This window comes from Manacus candei, unplaced genomic scaffold, assembly GCF_025592945.1.
Source record: "Manacus candei isolate 608988 ecotype Guabito, Panama unplaced genomic scaffold, ASM2559294v1 h1tg000112l, whole genome shotgun sequence".
In the NCBI taxonomy this organism is placed as follows: domain Eukaryota; kingdom Metazoa; phylum Chordata; class Aves; order Passeriformes; family Pipridae; genus Manacus; species Manacus candei.
In genome coordinates this window covers 67659-90698 of record NW_026138160.1, presented here as the reverse complement: position 1 = coordinate 90698, position 23040 = coordinate 67659, and the positions used below count along the sequence as shown (strand labels likewise).

The 23040-nt window shown below is 62.8% G+C and overlaps 1 protein-coding gene across 1 annotated transcript; it reads left to right on the top strand.

Moving 5' to 3' along the window:
• The first annotated feature begins 1908 nt into the window (after positions 1–1908).
• Positions 1909–13569, top strand: ADAM11 (ADAM metallopeptidase domain 11). Its single transcript, XM_051769707.1, has 26 exons — positions 1909–1981; positions 3176–3366; positions 4716–4792; positions 5145–5211; positions 5565–5650; positions 5732–5798; positions 5928–5976; positions 6065–6132; positions 6451–6525; positions 6616–6687; positions 7213–7379; positions 7455–7539; positions 7623–7713; positions 7822–7873; positions 8025–8124; positions 8433–8504; positions 8619–8711; positions 8797–8877; positions 8957–9007; positions 9516–9579; positions 9656–9755; positions 9829–9948; positions 10028–10196; positions 10270–10384; positions 10848–10938; positions 11417–13569. The coding sequence occupies exons 1-26, from the start codon at positions 1924–1926 to the stop codon at positions 11460–11462; spliced, it is 2307 nt and encodes a 768-aa protein (XP_051625667.1). The 5' UTR covers positions 1909–1923; the 3' UTR covers positions 11463–13569.
• Positions 13570–23040: the final 9471 nt, after the last annotated feature.

The window sequence follows — 23040 nt, the reverse complement described above, 5'->3', positions numbered from 1 at the left end:
AGTGACAAAAAGCAGGGCAGGGCTGGTATAGAGAGTGTCCAGGTGGGCTCTGGTGTGGGCAGGAGGGACCCGTGTCACCCTCCCTTTGTAACTCACTGCAGAAAACACCCCAGGAACGTCCTGGCCGGACAAAGCAGCTGCTCCCATGGTTTGGGTTTGGGCTGCAGAGCTGCCCCTGGACACCCAAAGGTGGACATGGGAGCCCTGGGGTGAGAAGGGTGTGGGCACAGGGGGGCTGGAGGCAGGGGCTTGGAAAAGAGGGAGAGGGGACAGAGACTGGCACAGCTCCCTGGAGCCTGGGCTGGGGGCTGGGACACCGGGATTCACCGTGGGAGGGGCTGGGAGGAGGTGGGGTGTGAGGGTGCCCCTGGGGGATGCAAGGAGCCCCCCTGAGTGCTGACTGCACCGGGAGGGGGCTGGAGCCCGATGCCAGGGGGCACAGGAGGGACTTGCTGGAGTGGTAACACAAAATGGGTCCAAAAGGTCTAAATGGGGGTGAGTCATCCTGGAGAAGGGTGAGGGATGTGAGGTGAAACCACCAGCCTGGTCTTTTTAGCAGCATCCACCACCTGGGGCTCAGAGCCCCTGTTCCCCCCCAGGATGGCCCCTCCTGTGGATACCTGGGGCTGTGCTACCTCCCCCCACGGGCTGGGTTTCACCTTCCACGGTGCTGTACACCCACCCCACACCCCCCCCCAGCTGCAATAAACAGGGGTTATCTGGGGTTTCTCTCTCCAAAAATTGTTCCGTTATCCCCAGGGGGTATACAGCCTTGCAGCATCCCCTAAAATCAGAGCAACTCGTGGGGGGTTCTTGGCTCGGGTGCTTCCTGAGGTGATATTGCCCACGCACTGGGGATGGGCCAGAACTGCCCTGTGCCCCCACTGCCATGGGCACCAGCACCCCTGGTCTCAGCACCCTCCCCTGGGACCCCCCTTGGCTCCAGAGCTGGGCTCCCACAGCCAAAATCTGCACCAGACCGGGGACCAGTGAGGGGCTCAGTCCCAGCTGGGGGGTGGTACTGGTTGGGGGGCTCTGATAATGGTCAGGGGCCCTGATACTGGTTGGGAGCCTGGTACCAGCTCCAGTACAGTCTGGAGGGGTTCCGGGGCTGGCTGGGGACCAACTCGGGGCTGAGGACCACTCAAGGACTCGGTACTGGCCGAGGGGGGCTCTGTACAGCCTGGGGGGCTCCAATTCCAGCTGGGAAGCCTGGTAATGATGTGGAAGGGTTTGGTACCAGCTGGAGGGGCTGGTACTGCTGTGTGTGGAGGGAGTCCTGCACCGTCGGGGGGGTGGGGGGCAGTAGTGCCTGGAGAGGGTCTGCTTTTGGCCTGGGGGGTCCAGACCTCGGAGGCTCCGGTGTTGACTGGGGGGATCAAGTCCTGGTGCTCCTGTACTGTCTGGGCTGGGGAAGGACACGGTCCGATGCTGCCTGGGGGGGTCTGGCACTGGCTGGTCCAGCCCAGTTCCAGCCGGAGTGGGAGGTACCCCGGACTGGCAGGGGGCTCCGGTCCCGGACGGGGGGTGATGCCGATCGGGGGGTGATGCCGGCCCGGGACGGGGGGTGATGCCGATCGGGGGGTGATGCCGATCGGGGGGTGATGCCGGCCGGGGCTCCGGTGCTGCAGTGCCGCGGGTGCCAGCGGCGCTGCGGCAGCCGGGGCGGGGAGGGGGGGAAGGGGCCGGTACCGGGGGCGGCGGGGCCGGGTGGGGCGGGGCGGGCCCGGGGCGGTGCTGCCGGTGCCGCTGCCGGCGCTGCCGGTGCCGGTGCCGGTCCGGTCCGGCGGGCCCGGGGCCGCGGGCGGGGCGGGGGCGGGGGCGGCGCTGCCGGCCCGGCCCGGGGCGGGGGGGCCGGACGGGACGGTGACGGTCCCCGGCGCGGCGGGCCCGGCGCGGCCGCTGGCGGAGCATGAGGGAGCCATGAGCCCGCTGCGGGGCTGGCTGCTGGCCGCGCTGCTCTCGCTCGCCCCGCGGGCAGGTAGGTCCGGACCCGCTCCCGCTCCCGCTCCCGCACCGGCATCGCCCCCGGTACCGGCCCCGCATCGCCCCGCTCCGCTCCCGCTCCCGGCCCCGCCGCCGCCGCTGCGGCTTTTTCGCTGCATCGACACATTTTTCCGCAGCGCCGCCCCGCAGAGCCCCGGGAGGGGCCGGGCCCGCGACCCCCCCGCACCGGCCCCGGCCCCGCACCTGCCCCCCGCTCCCGGCCCCGCACCACCCCCCGGCCCCGCACCTGCCCCAGCCCCGCGGTCTCCCCCGGCCCCGCAGCCGCTCTGGCCCCGCGCCCCCCACCTCGCTGTGTTCGCAGTGGCCCCCCCGTGTCCCCTCTCCGGAGGTGGCCCCATAGCAGCCCTTCATGTCTCCTCCAGGATGTGTCCCCATCTCGGTTCCCCCGTCCCCTGCGTGTCCCCATAGGTGTCCTCATAGCAGCTCTCCACATCCCCTTGGGATATGTCCCTATAGCGGCCACCCCCGTGTCCCCTGGGTATCGCCTCCGAAGGTGTCCCTGCACCAGTCCTACTGTCCCCTCGATGTCCCCTCTGGGGGGTGTCCCCATACCGGTCTTCCATCTCCCACTGGGTGGCGTCCCCAGCCTGGCCCTCACTGTCCCCTGGGTGTCCCCTCTCAGATGTGTCCCCATTCCAGTCCCCCTTTTCCCTGGATGTTCCCTCTATGATATGCTGACAACCCCTCTAACCCTTCCTCCAGGTGTGATGGCATTTCTGAGTCCCCCCCATGTCCCCTGGGTGTCCCCTTTAGGATGTGCCACTGCATCTGAGGCCCCCTGAGCTTCCCCTCCCAGACGTGCTCCTGTATCGGTCCCCTCCATCCCCTGGGCACTCCCCAGCCCGTACTTCCTCGATGTCCCCTCCTGGACACACCAGCGTACCTGGATGTCCCCCCGCGTCCCCAGCTGTCCAGCCACCCTCCGCATTCCACGGCTGTCCCCTTCGGGATGCAGTGCCACACTCGGGGCACCCCCAGAGCATGTTTCCCAACTCCGTCTCCATGTGTCCCATTCCCTCGTGTACCTACCCCTCCTCATCCCCATCCCCCCATGTCTTCATCTTCCCGTGTCCCTGTCCCTCCTTGTCCCCATCCCTCTTCAACCCTATCCCCCCGTGTCCCAGCCCCGTGTCCCACCCCCGGGGTCACCCCTGTCCCTGTCCCGCAGGTCCCGCCGCGCAGGCCGGGGCGGTGCCGCGGAGGGTCCCGCGGGCCGGATGGCAGGACGGGCGGGTGGTCTCCCAGATCACCCACCCCAGCAGGTTGGTGGGGCAGAGCTCGGGAGGAGGAGAAGTCTCAAAGCATCAGCTGGACACCAGGGTCAGGAATGAGCCTGGACGAAGAGGAAGAGGAGGACCCGTAAGTGAACCGGAGCCCCCCACCCGTTCCCTGTCCGGGGTCCCAGGCGGGTGGCAGGTCCCCAGGCAGCCGCTGCTGCTGGTCCAGCTGCCTCCCAGTGCACGTGTGGGCACCAGTATCCCAAACCAGAGCCCTCGTCCCCGCAGGGACCATCCCACTGCCATCCACCCCGAAGGGACACCGAGCTGTGCCTCGAAATCCCATTAAATCTGGGTATTGGCAGCACCCGGGCGTTGGGAGAGATGGAACGGGATCGAGCAGGTGGCGGGCAGGGCTCCCACAGCATAAGGAATGAGTTCGTGGCTCTGCCGAGGAGGGATCCAGGCCCTGTGGGAGCAGCCCCCCGTGTCCCACCCTGTGCTGCTCCCCAACCCCCCTGGGCTCGGTGCGTCCTTTATCCCGCTGGCTGGTGCTCCCAGCGTTTCAGGGAGCGGCACAGGCTCCCATCCGGCCCGGGGGGGTTGAGGCTCTGGCAGCCGCCCAGGCCGGCGCCCATCGATCCCCGCCCGCGCCGGGGAAAGGGGGGATGATGAGCTGCGCTCACCGCAAAGGTGATTTACACCCGGCATCGAGTGAAACCGCCGGACGCCGGGAAGCGCCGGCAGCCGCCGCGCTGGCGGGAGGCCAGGGAGGTGTTAAACCAACGAGCCACGGGGGGATGGAGCGGCGGAGGTCCCGGGAACTCGGGGCTGGGTCCCGGCGGCAGAGCTCCGGTGACTCTCTCCAGCCGCGCTGCCTGACCCCGGGGATGCGCTCTTGGCGCGGGACATCCCCTCCCGTGGTGACAAACGGGTTCTCCCCCCCTGCGTCTCCATCCCGGGCCGTGCCGGGTCCCGGCGAGGGGACAAGGAGCCCCAGGGAGGGTTTGCCTTTTCCCGGCTTCTCCGTGTGAAGCGCCGGAGCTCCCGAGGGACCCGCTGGCGGGGCTGGGCTCTCACCCGTGCGGTGAGTTTGCGGGGTCTCAGGCCACGCCGCAGCGCTCGGCTCCCGCTGCCGCTCCAGCTCCATCTCCCGCTGCCGGCGGCAGGAATTAGGTCAGGAGCGCCGGGCGCCGCAGGGAGGGAGAAGCGCCGGCTCGGCTGCGGCGGCCGAGCTGGGCCCAGCACCGGGGGGACCCCCCACCCCACCCCGGCACCTGGGGAGGGGGCGATGGGACACGGGAGCCCTCCCGGTACCACGGGGGTGGTGATGGGATTGAGGATAAAAAAACCCAGTGATTTCCTTTATGCTGAATTTTTGGGGTTTAAAAATAACAGTGCAGCTTCACGGGCTGCCTGTTTGGGTTGAGGTTTTAATTGTTATTTTAGTTATTAGTTTGGGGGGTGCTGACGGCCCGGGCTCTCCTGCAGGGGCTGCATCTGGCGCAGGTGAGCTTCGTGGTGCACGCCTTCGGCTCCGCCTTCACCCTCGACCTCCGGCTGAACCAGTGAGTGATGGGTGACCCCCGCGGGGGTCCTGGGGAGGGCACCCACCGTGGGGCTGCTGCCGCCCCCCAGCAGGAGGGAGGGGGTGGAGGAGCTGGGGGTGCTCGGGGATGGGGGAGTTGTGCAGAGCCGTCCCAGTTTCAGTACTGGGGGCTGAGCCCGTGGGGTCCATGGGGTGCCAGCACCCTCCCAAACTGGAGAGGGGTCCCACCGTGGGATGATTCCACGTATAGGGATAGCGGCAGGGCTCCCACACTGGGGTGATATCGTGTGCATGGATGGCTGCTGTTGTCTCCCTCTTCCTCCTCTTCCTCCCCACCCCACGGCCTCTCACCCCCTACCTGCTCCCGGCAGCCACCTCCTCGCCTCTCACTACGTGGAGCGGCACCTCGGCGCGGGCGGCAACGGCAGCCACAGCACGGTAAGCTGCGAGCCACACCTTGCCAAGCCAAGCCATGCCACGCCAGCGCTGGGGTCATGGTGGCAGGTTTATAAATCCTACAGAAGCCCTGGAGTGGCCCCGACAGCAGCTCAGCACACACCTTCCCCCTGGGTGCCCCCGAGTGCCCCTGGTGTACCAGCTCGTGCATGGGCTGTTGCCATGGTGATGGGGGATGCTCCTGACACAGGGGCGGTGATGGGGATCCCCGCGTGCTGTGGGCGTACCCCGAGGGTGCCGGGCAGTGAGCCCCAGAGCCCCCAGCCTGGGGTACAGCCCCTGGGGGTGCATGGCGGGGTGGGCCCCCCGTGCTCAGCACCGTCCCCGCTCCGCAGGGCGCGGGGGAGCACTGCTACTACCAGGGCCGGATCCGGGGGCAGCCCCGCTCCTTCGCCGCCCTCTCCAGCTGCCAGGGCCTGCGGTGAGTACCCCGCCACTGCCAAAAGGGGAGCTGGGGGGACTGCACCCCTCTGCACCCCGACAACCCTCTCTCTGCTTGCAGGGGGGTCTTCTCGGACGGCCGAGCCACCTACCTGATCGAGCCCCAGGCGGGCGCCGAGCACGGGCAGGTGAGTGGTAGCACTGGGACCTGCCGTGTGCTTCCTCAGTTCCCCCAGGCTGGGGGACAGCCTTGGGGACACGGGGTCGGGGCAGTCCGCTCTCCACACGTGGCCATGACACTCCTTTCCCCACGGCAGGGCCTCCGACCGCACGTCGTCCAGCGCGTCCCCAGCTGCCCCCGCCCGGGTGAGCCTCTGTGCAGAGCCGGCGCTCGTCCCCGGGGACTGGTGGCACTGTGTCCTGGTGTCCCACCAGCTTTGTCCCTTCCCTCCAGGCTGCCTTTTCCCTGTGCTGAGCCAGCGAGACACGGGTGGGATACCAAAGCTGCGGCGGCGGCGGCAGGTCAGCGGGGACAGCGGGGGACACAGGGCAGGGACACAGACGTGGGGCAGGGACACAGGACGTGAGGCAGGGGACAGAGGATGTGGGGCAGGGGACAAGCTTGACCTGGGTTGATCTCTGACTGTTGGCTGCGGGTGCTGCTCCTGCCTGGGCTTGGGGATGCCCAGGGGATCCACTGGAATAATGCAGGGGCTCCGTCCCAAGCCCACTCAGCGGTTTTCCCCACTCCCTGCATCCCAAACATCCCTGGCGGGGTCAGGAGCCCCGTCCGGGTGGCCGATCCGGCCGGGGCCGGCTCAGCGCGGGCTCCCTCCGCAGGTCCGCCGAGCCCAGCACACGGTGCACAGCGAGACCAAGTACATCGAGCTGGCCGTGGTGAACGACCACCAACTGGTGAGCGTGGGGGTCTCCGGGGCTGGCAGGGGGGTGAGAGGTCAGGGTGGACCCCCCCCCAACCTTACCTGATCCCTGGTGTCCCCCCAGTTCCTGCAGCTCCGCAAGTCCGTGGTTCTCACCAGCAACTTCGCCAAGTCCGTGGTCAACCTGGCTGACATGGTGAGGGGGGGGATCCCGGGGGAGGGGTTGTCTCTCGGGGGAATTTGTCTCTCGGGGTGGGTTGTAGCTGGGGGGCTTATCTCTGGTTTGTTCCTGGGGGGTTCGTTCTCAGGGGATTTGTCCCCAGTGTGGGCTTATCCCTGGAGAGGGGGTTTGTCCCCAATCCTTGGTGGGTTTGTCACTGGGGGTTTGTCCTTGGAGGGACTGTCCCCAGCAGCTGATGGGTTTGTCCCCAGGGAGCTTGTCCCTCATTCCTGGCAGGTTTATCCTGGGGGGTTGGTCCTCAGCACCGACTGGGTTGGTCCCTTGGGAGTTGATCCCCAGGGTGTTTGTCCCACTATTTTTTTTTCTCTGGCACTTGCTGGGTTTGTCCCATTGCTGGTTTGTCCCTGGGGAATTGTCCCTGGTTACGGATGTGTGTGTCCAGCTCCTGGGGGATTTGTCCCCAGGGGTTTGTTCCCAGTAACTGGTGGCTTTGTTCCTGGGAGGGGTCTCATCCCCAGCACCGTCCCCTCGTCCCCGCAGATCTACAAGGAGCAACTCAATACCCGCATCGTGCTGGTGGCCATGGAGACGTGGGCGGCGGAGGATCGGATCCGGATGGGACCGGACTCCCTGGAGACCCTGAACGAGTTTGTGAAGTACCGGCGGGAGGGGCTGGCGGAGCACAGCGACACCGTCCACCTCTTCTCGTGAGCACCACAGCCCCGTATGCCCCCCGGGCCCGGGGGTTGTGTCCCCCGTCTCCACCATCCTCTTCCTCGCAGGGGCCGGACGTTCCAGAGCAGCCGCAGCGGCACCGCCTTCGTGGGGGGCATTTGCTCCCCCGCCCGCGCCGGCGGCGTCAACGAGGTGGGTGCGGAGAGACCCCCGCGAGGGCGGGCTGGGCACAGGGACGGGGGTCCCCGCGGTGACACCCCGTGGCTCCTGTGTAGTACGGCAACGTGGCGGCCATGGCGGTGACACTGGCACAGACCCTGGGGCAGAACGTGGGCATGATGTGGAACAAGCACCGCACGGCCGCAGGTACCACCCGCCACCGCCGGGGGGTTGGGGACAATGGGGACACACCGCGGTGCCACCAGGCTGGCACGGGACAGCCGGCATCCCCCAGCCCCTCTCCTCTCCCCCCAGGGGACTGCCGGTGTCCGGACTCGTGGCTGGGCTGTATCATGGAGGACACAGGGTGGGTGCCCGCTCGGGGTGGCACTGCCACGTCCCCTGCACACCCCGTGTCACTGCTCCCGGCAGGGGCATCGCGGAGGGTCCTGCCCCGGTTCAGGTGCCTGGCCGTGCCCCAGGCAGGGCAGGGGGTGACAGTGGCCCCCACCCCACAGGTATTACCTCCCGAGGAAGTTTTCCCGATGCAGCATCGACGAGTACAACCAATTCCTGCAGGACGGCGGCGGCAGCTGCCTCTTCAACAAACCCCTGAAGGTAACAGGCCCCCCGGCCCCCGACCTTGGGGATCACAGCGGGGATTGATGCTCCGGGGGTGGCTCCCGGGGTCACCTGGGACTCGTGGTGTCCCCAGCCCCTGTCACAGCCAAGGTAACGGTGCCGGTGTTGAACCTGGGGTCAGCGGCCAGGGAAGAGCTGCACCCTCGTGCTTGACAGCGGTTTGGGGGTGCTGCCGTTCCCCAGGGATGTGATGCCCTTTTTGGGGGGCTCGTGGCAACACTTGGCTCGGGGTCCCCCAGAAGCTCTCATGTGTGTGTGCCACGTCTCCCCCTTGGTCCCGGCAGCTCCTGGACCCTCCGGAGTGCGGCAACGGCTTCGTGGAGGCGGGCGAGGAGTGTGACTGTGGCTCGCTGGCGGTGAGCGGGGACGGGGGGCTGCTCACCAGATGGGGGGCTGCTCCCCGACACTGTGGGGGCATCTCGGGGATGCCAGAGGGCTGATGGCTGTGGTTCTGGCTGCTGTCCTGGCAGGAGTGTGCAAGGAGCGGGGGGAACTGCTGCAAGAAGTGCACCCTGACCCACGACGCCATGTGCAGCGACGGGCTCTGCTGCAAGGGCTGCAAGGTGTGGCGCTGGGGGGGCTCTGGATCTGGGGATCCCCTAAAGGTTCTGTCCCATTCCTGATGTGTTGGTGTCACACCCTGTGCAGTACGAGCCACGGGGTGTGTCCTGCCGGGAGGCTGTGAACGAGTGTGACATCCCCGAGAGCTGCACCGGGGACTCCAGCCAGGTGAGTGGGGCTGGGGACACAGTGGGACACATTGTGGGGCCATGTGGCATCACCTGCCCTCTTTTCCACGTCCCCACAGTGTCCCCCCAACCTCCACAAGCTGGATGGATACTTCTGTGAGAATGAGCAGGTGAGTCCAGCCCTGTGTGGTCAGACAGGGCCCTGGAGCTGGGCATGTCCCCGTGGGCTCCAGCATCGGGGCTTGGGCGTGTTTGTTGGAAGAGCATTGGGACTGTCCAAGGCCAGGTTGGACAGGGCTTGGAGCAACCTGGCCTAGTGGAAAGTGTCCCTGTCCATGGAAGGAGGGTGGAATGGATGCTCTTTAAGGTCCCTTCCATCCCAAACCAGTCTGTGCAGGTTTTGGGGTCAACCGGGGTCCCTGTGTGCCCACTGCTGTCCCGTGGCAGTGCACACGTGAGGGTCCCACTCCTTGCACTGCATGAGCCAGGGCGGTGGGCTCGGGGCCAGGCACACGTGTGGGGAGCTCATTGTCCCTGCACATCTCCACAGCCATGCACATGTGGGAGACCCTCTGCAGCCCCCAGTCCCTCTGCAGCCCCCTCACCCCTCTGCAGCCCCCTCACCCCTCTGCAGCCCCTGGTCCCTCTCCAACCCCTGACTCCTCTCCCCTCTCACAGGGACGATGCTACGGCGGGCGCTGCAAAACCCGAGACCGTCAGTGCAATGCCCTGTGGGGCCGTGGTGAGTGTGGGCCTGGGGTGGGGGACACAGGGGGTGACAGGCGGGTGACAGGCAGGTGACACCCTCTCTCCCCCAGGCTCGGCCGAGCGCTTCTGCTACGAGAAGCTGAACGTGGAGGGGACGGAGCGGGGGAACTGCGGGCGCGAGGGCCTGGGCTGGCTGCAGTGCAACAAGCAGTGAGTGACCCTCGTCCCCGCGCCCCCTCCTGGCGCCCCCCGCCACCCCAGTGACACCACCGCCGCCTTGCAGGGACGTCCTCTGCGGCTTCCTCCTCTGCGCCAACATCTCGGGGTCGCCGCGGGTGGGGGAGCTCAGCGGGGAAATCGCCACCACCACCTTCTTCCACCAGAACCGCTACGTGGACTGCAGGTGGGTGTCACCGCGGGGACAGCGGGGGCCCTGGGGCAGGGCGGTCCCGGTGCCACCCGCTCTGGCTGTCCCGGCACAGGGGGGGCCACGTGCAGCTGGTGGACGGCTCAGACCTGAGCTACGTGGAGGACGGGACGCCCTGCGGGCCCGGAATGCTCTGTCTCGACCGCAAATGCCTTCCAGCCACCGCCTTTAACTTCAGCTCCTGCCCCGGCAGCTGGGACGGGAAGATCTGCTTCGACCACGGGGTGAGGGGCACGGCGGGGACAGAGGGGACCCGGGGGGTGTCACGGTCACGGGGGTGACACCGTCCCTGCGTAGGTTTGCAGTAACGAGGGGAAGTGCATCTGCCGGACGGAGTGGACGGGGAAGGACTGCAGCGTCTACGACCCCATCCCGGAGCCGAAGCCGACGGGGGAGACGGAGCGATACAAGGGTCCGTGTGCCCGCGGGGGGGGACGGGCTCCCTGCAACCCGCCGGCCCCAGGCACTGCAGACTGGGGGGGTCCCACTTTGTCCACATCCACACCGGGGATCCAGAGTGTCCCCCCACCCCGGTGCCGCAGCTCGGCTGGGTTTGCCCCCTCTCCCGGGTCCCCACAGCACTGGGTGTCCCTGGGACTGTGTCCCTGTGTCCCTGCGTCCCCTCCCCACTGAGGTGTCTCCCTATGGCTGGGTTTGTCCCCCTCCCAGGTCCTCACAGCACTAGGACTGCCCTGGGGCTGTGTCCTGGTGTCCTCATGTCCCCTTCCTACTGACATGTTCCCTGTGGCTGGGCTTGTCCCTTTCCCAAGTCCCCCTGGCACTGGGACATCGCTGGGGCTGTGTCCCCATGTCCCCGTGTCTCCTTCCCACTGACGTGTGACCCTGTCCCCTCCTCCCTGTCCCCTCTGTCACAGGTCCCAGTGGCACCAATATCATTATCGGCTCCATCGCGGGGGCCGTGCTGGTGGCTGCCATCGTCCTTGGGGGGACAGGCTGGGGATTTAAGTAAGCAGCCACCGCATGGCTCGTCCCCTCTGCTGCTGTCACCGGCCACGTCCTCCCCGTGCACCGTCACCACCCCAGGACCAGGCCTGTGCCCCCCCGGGGCACTGCCAGTCCCCCCAGCTGGTCATCCCCTGCAGTGTGGCCCCCGGTCCCCTTGTCCCTGCCTGGTCCTCTGACCCTGCCTGGTCCCTTGTCCCAGCCCCTGCCTGCCCCCTGGCCCTGCCTGCCCTGCCTGCATGTACCATTGGGGTGTCACTGTCACCCCGACCCCGTGGCCGTGTCTGTCCCCAAGCATGGGGTGCCGGGGCGGGGGCTGTGTCAGTGGCCCCCTGTGTGTGCCCCTGCCTGGCACCGGGACACTGCTGCTACCTGTGGGACCAGGGACACCGCGGGGGGGGGGGAAACACACCGTGGGGAGCAGCAGAGACTTGGGGGTGGCACTAATGCTCCTCTCCTCTCCCCCTGCCACCCCCCCAAGGAACATCCGCCGAGGAAGGTACGACCCGGCGCAGCAGGGAGTGTAACCGTGTCCCCCCCATCGTCCCGTCACCGTCCCTGTCACCGTCACCGTCCGGCAGCCTGACGGCGTGGGAGCCCCCGGGCCCGTCTGTCCGTGTCGCTGTGTGTCCGGCCGTGCTGTCTCCATCTCTGTGCCCCCACAGCTGAACAGGGACAGCGGCTGGGGGGGCCTGGCAGCAGCCCCCCCCCGGTGCTGGCTCATTTCAGCTCAGTGTCCCCCCATGTGTCACCCCCTTGTCACAGCCCCCCACTAAACACACCCCACTTCTGTGTTGCAGGTCCGGGGGGGCCTGAGCGGGGCTGCTCTGCCCCACCCCCCCAGCGCCTCATTAACAGCAATTAAATGGGGCGGCGCTGCCGAGGGTCCGGCCGAGGAGGAGAGCGGTGGGGGGGCACCCGGGACCACCCCCCGACCCCCCCACTGCACCACCACGAATGTACAGGGACCCCCGGCCCCCCCGGGCTGGCGGCACTCGGCACCGGGATGAATGTACCTGCGGGGGCCAGCGGGGAGCCCCCGGCCCCACATCCCCCTCCCTGCCCCCCCAGCAACATCTTCCAGCCTGGGGGCCTGGGTCCCCCAAAAGGCAGCCCCGTGTCCCCCAGGATGAGGCCAGTATGCCCAGTACCAGGCCAGCACCCCTCTCCCAGTGCAGGGCCTGGGAGTTGTGTCCCCCCAGCCCAGATGGGGACCAAGGACTGCACCCCCAGATGTGCTTCCCTCCCCCCCAAAGTGGCTCAGCAGCCCCCATATGGGATATATCCCCTCAAACTTCCCCCAACCCCCCATGTCATGGCTACACCCCCCAAGCCATGAGACCCCAAGGTCCCCAGTGGTGGGACCGGCACCCACAGGTGACAACTCTTCCTCTAGGGTGGGGGCTGTCCCCCCACCACTTCCCCAGCTCAGGCAGGTGAACCCAAACTGGTGACACTGGAGTTGGGGGGGCAGGTGACAGCAGGGCCCTCCCCGGGGGACTGGGGCACAGGGTGAGCCCTGGACTGGTGGCACGTGGGGCACTTTTATGGTGACACATGTCACCCCAGCCCCAGGACAGGCTCGTGGCACCTGTCCCCCCCAGGATGGGTGTTCCCCATCCCCAGGGCAGGTGTGGGGGATGTGTAACCCTGTCCCAAGGCATGTGGCACATGTCACTCTGCATGGGGTGACTCTGTAGGGCCACCCAACCCACAGCACCACAAAGCACCAGGGGCCACACTGGTCCCTTCAACCACTGGTGACATTCAGCATGGAGGGGGACACCCCTGGTGACACTCGAGGTGTGTGTCTGTATGTGTGGGGACACTCCTGGAGACGCTCAGCAGGGTGACAACGGGGGATGACATGCCATGCCCATGGCAGTGTGGGGTGTCCCCTCTGTGTGTCCCCCTTGCCTGGTGTCCCTGCCCCACACCAAGCCCCTTTGCCATGGAGACTGAGGGTGACCGAGGCTGTCCCCAAGCCAAGGCAGGAGGTGGCCCCAGCCTGGTGTGACAGCCCCACTGGGCAGCCACAGCACCCACGGGTAGCACCACAGGGGACAGGGTGGGGGGGTGACAGCAGAATGGGGGTGGCTGGACATCCCCAGACTGGGCTTCTCTGGTGGCTTCTTGTGTGACATACGAGCGACAGGCGGGGGGACACGGGGACCTGAGGCCACCGTGGGCACGGGAGGGGTCTGGATCAACCCCCATCCCTATCACTGTCACCGCAGTGTCCCCACAGCTGTCACAGCCACAGCCCCGAGGTGCTTCCCGGGCAAGGGGACACCTCTGGCTCAGAACAAGAAGCCACCGTTGTCACTGGGTTTGGGGACATTAATATATATATATATATAAATATCAGGACTTTTCTTAATGATTTTAACGCTGTAAGGGCGGGAGGGCGGGAGGGCCCATGGTGGGGACGAGGGGGGCACCCGTGGCGTGGCGGGGGGGACACCCGGTGCTTCCAGAGCCAAGAGAGCAGAACCCCCCCCAGCCCCCGCAGGCTGAGCCCACGGGCCCCGTCCTGTCCCGCAGCCGGGGACAAGCACAGCGGGGCGGGGCCCCCCCGTGCCCCCCTCACCGCACCGCCGCCACCCCGCACCGCCTCGCTCCGCTACCGCCCGCAGCCGGGCCGGGCCCGGGGGGCTCCGCCGCCCCCGCCCAGCGCCCGCCGCGCCTCCGCTCCTGCTTTGCACGTGCTGGGAGCCGCTGGAGCCGCCGCTGGAGCCGCTGGAGCCGCTGGAGCCGGTGCCGGAGCTGCCGCACCCTCCTGGCTCGGCCCCGGCTCCGGCCCCGGCCGCCTCCTGCAATGTCGCAGAAATTTATTTACAATAAAGGTTTGGAAAACGATGGGGCTCCGCTTCTCACCCGCGCGGGGCCCGGGCAAGGGCCTCCCCAGATTTCATCTGTGAGGATGCTCCGGCCCTTGGTCCCCTTCAGCTCATCCCGCTGACGTCTTCCCCGTGTCCCACACTCCACGCGATTTCCATGTCTGGGCCGGGAGTCTCCCAGAATGGAGCCGATGGCACATGGCGAGTGCCACCAAGCTCCCTCCCTCCGAGCCTTTGCCAGGCTGAGGACCCTATCCCACTGCGGGGACAAGTGGCTGCTCTCTGTCCCACCACAGAGATGCTCATTCCCGGTGTGAGGACGCTGCTCCATCCCTGTCCCAGCACAGGGACGATGCTCCACCCCTGTCCCACCACGGGCATCCGTCCCCGTCCCAGTGCAAGGACACTGCTCCCACCCTATCCCACCATGGCCACCAGTCCCTGTGCCATTCCAGGGACACTGTCCCATCCCAGGGACCCCCCTCAGCTGGGTGAGCACCGCAGAGAATCCTGGCAGCGACCCCTGGCAGAGGGGATCTGGGGGACGGGACCCCAGCTTCCAGAGGGACCTACGAGGGTGGAGCGTCTTCCCGTGGAACCAGCCCGGGTAATGCTGAGCGGGGGCTGGGCCGGGCTCCTGGGGACAGCCGGACTGCCTGGCACAGCGGGCCGATTCCTTGGAAAAGCCGGGCTCCCCGGCACAGCCACTCCACAGCCACCGACCAGGAGAGGGCTCTCCCAGCCCAGCCCATGCGCGCCTGGGCTGGACCCGCATCCCTGACGTCCCCGAGATGCTCCAGGGCCACGCGTGTCCCCGCGGCCCCAGCCCCGCTCTGGGAGGATGGACTGCGGGGACATGGGCACAGGCTGGGGGGACACGGGCACGGGTTGGGAGTGGGGGGTGCAGCACATCCCCCGTGTCCGGGGTCCTTTGCTGGTAGACTCGGTGGCGGGGGGGGGTCACCACGCGGGCGTCACTCCTCTGGGGGACCCTTCTCTGCCCGCAGGGGACAAGGGGAAGGATGCAGAACAATTCCTGCTGTTACCACCCCCCCCAGAACCCCAGACACGGCGATGGAGGTGCCCCTCGCCCCGCAGAGCCCTGAAGGGACCCGTTCTGGTGCTCCCCACGCGTGGCAGGAAAACACCCCGGACCCAGCACCTTGTGAGGAGATGCTGAGCACGGGGCCAATACTCCGACCCGGGGAGCTGGGGGTGCCCTGAGCACCTCGGGGGGCTGCCAGGGTGGCCCCTGGGAGCTGCCTCCTCGGGGGGAGACCCAGCCCCAGGTGGGGGGCTCTCTCTGGTTCTGGAAGGGTCCAGCCCATCTTATTAAAGGGATCATCATCGTCCTCTCGCTCTGCGCCCAGTGGCTGCAGCCTCACAGGGGGTGGTGTGGGGAGAGGAAGATGCTGGAGGTGCCTCTGGCTGTGGCAGTGAGCACGGGGTGAGTGGGCACAGCAGAGCTGAGGGGTCTGCACCAGGAGCCCCCCATCACTGCCCCCTCACCACGGTGCCCTCCCTGACCAGGGCAAGACTGGGAGCAAACGGGGCTGTTTCCCCACCCCTGGCACCATGAACCTGTTGCTGCAGGGGCGTCTTTGTACCCCATAAAGGCTTTAGTGCAGCTTTGCTCCAGCCACAGAGGAGCTGCACCACAGCACGGAGCTATTTTGGGCTGGTGTTGAGATACCAGCACGATGAGTGAGTCAGAAATATTCCAGATGCACAGGCTGCCTCTGAATCTCGAGTTATTCAGAGTCTTCAGGGTCAGCAGGGCAAAACCCATGATTTAAGGTGGGCCCAACTCCATCCTGCTGCCCCAGAGGGTCACACAACACCCACAATGCATGATCAGGGCAGGGTCCTTGTGCCAGGGGCTGGGACTGGTGATGTCACCAGGGTGTGTTGGATGTGTCTTGGACAACAGGTGCTGCAGAATTCCTGCCTGTCCTCAGCTCCTTCCCTTCTCCTGACTAACCAGGGCTATGTCAGGGACCACCCTCCTGTCCGGGAGTCGCAGAGAGCCAGAAGGTCCCCCCTGAGCTTCCTGTTCTCCAGGCTGAGCCCCCCCAGCTCCCTCAGCTGCTCCTGGTGCTTCCGACCCTTCACCTAAGGGAAAAAAAACCCCAAACAAATCCCTCATTATTAGTAAACCCAAAGAAACAAGAACCCAAAGCTTCCCCCGCCCGTGTCTGCGCCATTGCATAATGGGAAACCCTCGAACCTAAAATATCCCCACTCCTCTGGTTGCTGAAGCTGATGATCGACCATCTGGCTGCAATTTTTCAACTCTAATCTAACGAGGCAGACGCTGCTTTTGGGGTGAGCACAAGGACAAAAGCCCTCGTGGACTCCCCAGGAAGGTGGTCGTGGGTTTATGGGGGGGTGAGGGGGTTCCATGTGAGGAGCAGTTTGTGTGAGCAGAGGGAGGGTCAGGCTCCTCCTGGGATGTTTGGGGCACCTTTGGGAGCAGAGGGACACGTCAGATGGTCGGGAGGCACCGCTGCTGCTGTGTGGAATGATGGAGAATTGTGTCCTGAAGGGAGAGATCCATGGGGCACATCCCAGTTCCGTGGGGACACATCCCAGTTCCGTGGGGGCACATCCCAGTTCCATGAGGGCACATCCCAGTTCCGTGGGGACACATCCCAGTTTTGTGGGGGCACATCACAGGTGAGGAAAATAACACCTCAAAGACAAGTTTCACAGCCACATCCTCATTTCCCACGCAAATAAGGAAGAACCTGAACTGAACTCTGACCACAAACCAGGACACTGGGAGGGGAGGAGAGAGGCTTTTACTTAATATATGTAAATTTTAGGGAAATTTACAGTTCTATCGCCATGGAGAAACTCTGCAGGAGGAGCACACACACCTCAGGTGGAAGCACATCCCATCTCTGTCTCACCCACGATGGGAATTTTGCTATTGAGGTTCCAGCTGGAAACAAGAAACAAACCTGTGCACAGAAAAGAGGCCTTTTGGGGAAAGTGGCTCCACACACCTCACACAGGCCTGTCCCTCCACAGGCACTCCAGAAACCAGGCATGGGGGAAGGAGAGCTCAGAGCATCCAGTTGCCCAGGCTCTGCTGAGCACAGGCCATCCTCAGGGGAGGTGACTCCAGCTCTGGGTGGACCAGGTGGAATTGGAATGGATTGGAATGAATGGTCACAGGAATTTTGGTAAATGCTTGTGGCAGTTTGGCAAACACAACAGGTTGTGGTGACCACACTCACCTCCTGGGCTCCTTCCTGCTGGCTGTGTCCCTGAGCTCTTCAGGCTGACCATGGAATCACAGAAGATTAAAACCATCTTAAAGATCATCCACTCCAGTCCTCTGCTGTGGGCAGGGACACCTTCCACTGGAGTCCATCCAACCCTACCTCAAACACTCCCAAGGATGGGGCAGCCACAGCTTCCCTGGGTAACTTGTGCCAGGGCCTCCCCACCCTCATCACAATAAACTTCTTTCTTAAATTTGATCTAAATTGACTGTCCTTCAGTACAAAACCATCACCCCTTGTGCTGTCACAACAGGCACCACTGAGAAGTTTGTCTCCATTCTCTTATGGGCCCCCTGAAGTATTAAAAGTCCTGTGATAACACACCCACTGTACAGACACAGCCAGTGTCACCTGGGGCTCAAAACATTTTGCAGAGGAAAGCTGGGACTGTTTGGGTTTTGGGTGAATACAAAGGTATCAGAGCTGGGACCTTCCTCTGCCCAGTCTGAGTCACCACTGACCCACTTTCTAGTGAGGATCCCTCAACAGCACAGAATAGGACCTGAGCAGAAACTCAGCCTTCCCAGAGCTGCTCACAAACTTGACTCATGTCAAACCCAAAATCACTTTTAAAAATTCTTTGAGGCTTAACAAGTTCAGGGCAATGGACCTGCCAGTAGCAGCCCCAACAGCACTGAACTCTCCCTGTCAAGGGAAAGGGGAAAAGGAAAGAGGAGCTGAGTCCTGGGGTCAGCTCAGGAACTGGAGCATAGGCAAGAGCAGCCCCTGGCACTGGGGACATCAGCCAAATCCCGATGGGAATCCGGCAGAGCCTCTTGCAGCCGGACACACGCTGGGGAGGACGGGGCAGCTCGTGGGGCAGAGCACCAGTGACCATGAGAGGCCACGGGCTGGAGGGGGTGAGAACCCAGACAACCAGGGGAGGGGGAGGATTTTCACCAGCCAGTGGCCCGAAAACGTGATCGAAGGCTTTGGTGTCCTTCAACTTCGGCTGCGCCGACGCCGGCTCCGGGGGGAGGGCACGACTATCCCGGGGAAAACGGGGGAAACCCAATTCCTGCGGTCTGTTGTGACCAGACAGCGAACAAGAGAATTTCCCAATGCCCTTTAAGGAGCGGTCTCGTGCTGCCCGCATCGCTGGCGGCTCTGTTCCAGCTCACAGCCCGTGTCATCCCGGTCCAGCCCCAACGCTCCGCTTTAACCCCCGCGCGGCCACCGCCGCGCCCCGATCTCCAGCAGAGGTGGAGCCCCTGGAACAGCTCAGGCAGTTCAAATCCAGGTCACCAGGACTTAATGGGAATTCCCGGTGGGCCCGTTTCACCCTGTCAGCGCAGTCCCCCGGCGCGGTGGGACCCCCCCGCTGCCCCTCCCCTGCCCCAGCACCTCGCCGGGCCCTCCTGGGGATGCCGGGGAGCAGAGGCTGCTGAGTTAAATCGGCAGCTGGCAAAGAAAAGGCTCCGTTTTCCCGTTTTCCTGAGGTTTTCCTCCCAGTCCTTAAGAATTTAAATTCGTAACTAGAAAAGAGCATTTTATTGAATTAGGTTGAATTAGGTTTGAGGTCTCTCAAAATCCTGGCTCCCCTCTCTCTGATATCAGTGGCACTGTGGCCTCCAGGTCAGAGAATTTTATATAACTCTCTCCTCACCCTACACTGGCTACAACCCCTTCACTGAGATCTCTTTCACAAGGATCTTCCCCTCCCTCACTGGACATCAAAATGCAAATACAAAACCAAAATGCCTAAACTGGAGCATTGCAGAGCATCCTAAGTTACTATTTTGTTAAAAACCTTTCCCTAGTCAGCAAGGGAAGGCAAGAGGGGTTAAGAAACCAGATTTCTGAGCCCCATGATTAAATCAGGATTTCATTTCATAGAATCATTCAGGCTGGAAAAGACCTCTGAGACCATCAAGTCCAAACTTTGACTGATCCCCATCTTGTCAACTAGACCAGAGCACTCAGTGCCATGGGCAGGGACACCTTCCACCAGCCCAGGTCATTCCAAGCCCTGTCCAACCTGGCCTTGGACACTTCCAGGGATCCAGGGGCAGCCACAGCTTCTCTGGGCAACCTGTGCCAGGGCCTCCCCACCCTCACAGGGGAGAATTCCTTCCCAATATCCCATCTAACTCTGCCCCCTGGCAGCAAGAAGCCATTCCCCCTCTTCCTGGAATCCCAGGCCCTTCTCACAAGGACATCAATGTGTTTCCAAAATCATTTTTCGTGCAGAACAGGTTTTTTAAAAAGTTTGTCGATCATGGATTTTCAGGTGATTTCAAGTTTATGAAAAAAGATATAAAAAACCTGGCAAACATTCATAAATGGGAATATTGATTTTCTAGGGACAAGAAATACTCAGAGGTGAAAAAACAAAAGTAACTTACTTTCAGTCATGATGTGCCTTTCAATAAGTGCAAGACAAGAGCTGAGGAGCCACACGGTGCTCCCCAACACCCACAGCAGAGCTGAACCACACCACTGCTCGTTTGCTCACTGAAGAAATCTCACTCATTGCCAGGGGTGGGATCCTGACTGGCATTGGAATTCTGAGGGGAACCTCCTGGCAAAGCACATTCCAGAGGACACATGGGTGTGCATCATTTCACCTCTCAGCCTGACCCACAACTGTGCTGGGGCTGTTTCCAACAGGAAAGTGGGTTCACAGCTCCTGCTCCTGCTCCTGCTCCTGCTCCTGCTCACCAGACCTCCCCCCACAGAGGGAATCCAGGCCACGAGGCAGCTCGACCAGGAGTCACAGCTTGGGCACCTGGAGAAGGGCCAGGTGGGAACAGCCAAAGAGTCACCAGAACATCCTGTCCAATGAAAAAATTAGAGGGAGGAGGACAGCAAAGCCTGGATTGCTCAGAAATGGTTCCCTAGGCCAGATGAACGCTGAGGAGATGCCTTTAAATCCCCCTTCCAAGGCATTTTCCCCAGCTATCAACATGGAATTTACACAACAGTGATAATGTCACGCTGCAGAAAACAAAATGTCATTTCCTGAGCAATGATGAACTGGTATTTGGAGTCTCCTCTGATACAGAGAAAACGAATGGTAATTTCCCTGGGAGCAGAAGCCCCCGAGCTCCTTCCCCTGCTGCTGCAGAGGGTGGATTGCACTGAGTTACAGCACAGACAGCAAAACATCATTTAACTCTTGCAAATGGATCCGTCCTTCAGGAGCTGCTTCACGGTAACTGAGCAGAGCGTGTCCCATTCACAGGGATCAGGCACTGAGCACGTCTCAATGAACAGCTCCTCTGGATGGAACCTCCCAGCCAGCAAGCTGTGTGTGCCTGGGACCAGGAAACCCTGAATTATTAACAAACCAAGCTACAAGATCGTAACGTGCCTCCGTACAAGCAGTTGCCACAAAGCTACAGGCAGGAACACTTAGTGCTGACAATATTTAACACCCAACCTATGCTTCCAATGGGAAAATCACCCTGCAGTGAGGATCTCGTTTATACTGGCATTATCCAATATGAAACAAATCGCGTTATCCTCACTTTAGAGCAGAGGGAAAGGAGGTGGAGCCGTCAGCGGGCGCCACAAAGGCTCAGTTGGGATCACGTCTAGACGTGTGGTGCTGTGGGAGAGGCCCTCAGGCACCCGAGGCATCGGCCCGGGGGTGGCAGATGTGACAGGGGACCCTTGGGAGCCGCTCTGCTCCCTCTCGGAGTGACAGCTGGAGGCCACAGGAACACCCAGGGGCACCTCCGGCAGCTCCGCGCATCTGCCCGGGGCCGCCGAGCTGAGCCCGCGTGTGAGCCCGGCTCTGACCTCCCCTTTCCTCCTCCCGAGCACGGGATCGAGCACAGCAAGGTTGGCTCTCACCAGACCACTGCCCACAACAAATGTGCGGCAAGGGCAGAGTGCTGGGACCGTGCCCATGTTTGCAGCAGAGGCTTAAAGGCATTTCGGACCTTCTCGCTGGGAATTCGTTGTTAAGCAAAGGCTTCTGTCCTAAAACCCCGGGAGCACACGCTGAGCCGGGGCCTGTGGCTGCCTGTGTGGGCTCACCCGGGGGAACCACGAGTCTGAAGACACGCGGGGGTTAAGGGTTCGGGAGCAGCAGGAGCCCAGGCCCCGGGTATCCCTGCACTGGAACCTGTGCCAATGCAGCAGGAGCCCAGATCCTGGTTATCCCTGCACTTTATTCCATGCCAATGCAGCAGGAGCCCAGATCCTGGTTATCCCTGCACTTTATTCCCTGCCAATGCAGCAGGAGCCCAGATCCCTGATATCCCTGCACGGGAACCCATGGTGAGCTTCAGGATGATGTTACCATTCCCAGGCATGGAGTTGGCAATGGAATCTGGGCTGTTCTCTGCTCCATGCACTTCTCCCAGACTGTGGAGCCTGTGGGCTGCTCGAGTGCCCCGGCAGTGGAGAAAACAGAGTTATCAGCGCAGGAGCTGCCCTGGTGACCGTCACCGCCCCGTCCCCACAGGCTCGGGCACAGGGCAGCTCTGTGCCCGCTTTCCTCTCGCTCCAGACAAACAGCTTTTGTTCCCTCCCAGCTCCCATGGCAAACGCTCCATCCCTCCTTCCCCGGGCTGAGGTCAGAGCGGCAGCGAGGGGACAGCGGGGCCACTCAGCAAAGCCACCCTGTGACAGCCCCAGACAGACACCGCGCCGTGCCCGTGACAGGAGCGGCTCCTGCAGCCGCGGCTCAACTGGGGCAGCTAATGCAGCACAGTTCACTGGGCAGGCCCGCGTGCTCATCCATATGCAAACATGCAGATTTCCCCCCTCCTCGAAGTGCCACCCTTTCCGAGGCCTGACTTCCAAACTTTGTGGGTTTTCCCTTTTTTAATGAGATTGTTCTCGTCCCTGCACAGCAGTTCCCACGCAAAAGGCACAGCTAGTTCCATGCCGACCCTTTTTTTCCTACTAAACAGAGTCAAATACATAAAAATTCCAAATTGTGGTTCTAAGACAAATCACTAAACATCCCTCTCCCTCCCTCCCATATTCTATTGCTGGAAAAAAAGAAGCCATCTCACTCAGACTGGAGTAATCCACTGGATTTAATAAGATTTTTTTTTTTCTCCAAACCCCGAGAATGTCACCACAAATCCAAGTTCCATCCAGTATTTTTTGTGCCAAAGTCTCTCCTGGACGTTTATTTCAGAATGACCTTCACATTAAGCCAAAGCAAGAGCATTTTAAAGCAATGCAGATATCATTTCTTCAAAAGGAAATATCAAGTCTGATGCTCTGGAATCGACCACAGCCAGAACAGGGAGCTGTGACAGACCCCACGACCAACACATGCTCAGCTTCCAACAAAATGTGCACTTTCAACACAATCAAAATAAAATAAAAAGCAGCAATAGAAACAGCTCCAGTACTTGGCATTTTTGGAGTGAATCCAGCGCTGGGATTGGAATATTCTGGAGACTCTGTTCACTACCAGGGATTTACTGGGTGGGCAGAGGCTCATGGGACTGACCTGAGGCATTCATGTGGGGGATGGCTCAGATCATTAATTGGGAAATAACACAAACAACAGGGAGCAGTGGGTGGGAACCCATTTCATTTTAATCCATTAATAGGAAATCGCTGCAGTTTGGGAAGAGAGCAGCGAGGGGAAGGATTTTCCCTGCTTTCACTGGTGAAAGCTGTTCCCAAAGCACCACACGGGGTTAGAGCAGCATCACTTGTTTGGGACAGTGAGAACCACCCCAGTGCTGGGTATGAGTGGACTGCAGCCACCAGCCCTGCTTATCTCCAGGCTCCAAATGTCTCTCCCTCATACTTCCAGACATGTTTTCCACCCAGCTTCCCCACCACACTCACACCTCACTCTGGCAGAGCCTCTGTGCTTCTCTTCAGGCCCCTGTTTAATTAGAGGAGCCCTATTAATGAATTTCTCTCACCTGCACAGCCCAGTCCCATCTCACGGGCCATCCCTGCCCACATCCACTTGCTCTGTACCTCCTGTGTCACCTACACTTCCTCACACACATCACCCTGGCACTTCACCTGAAATCAGTGGCTGCTGCTGC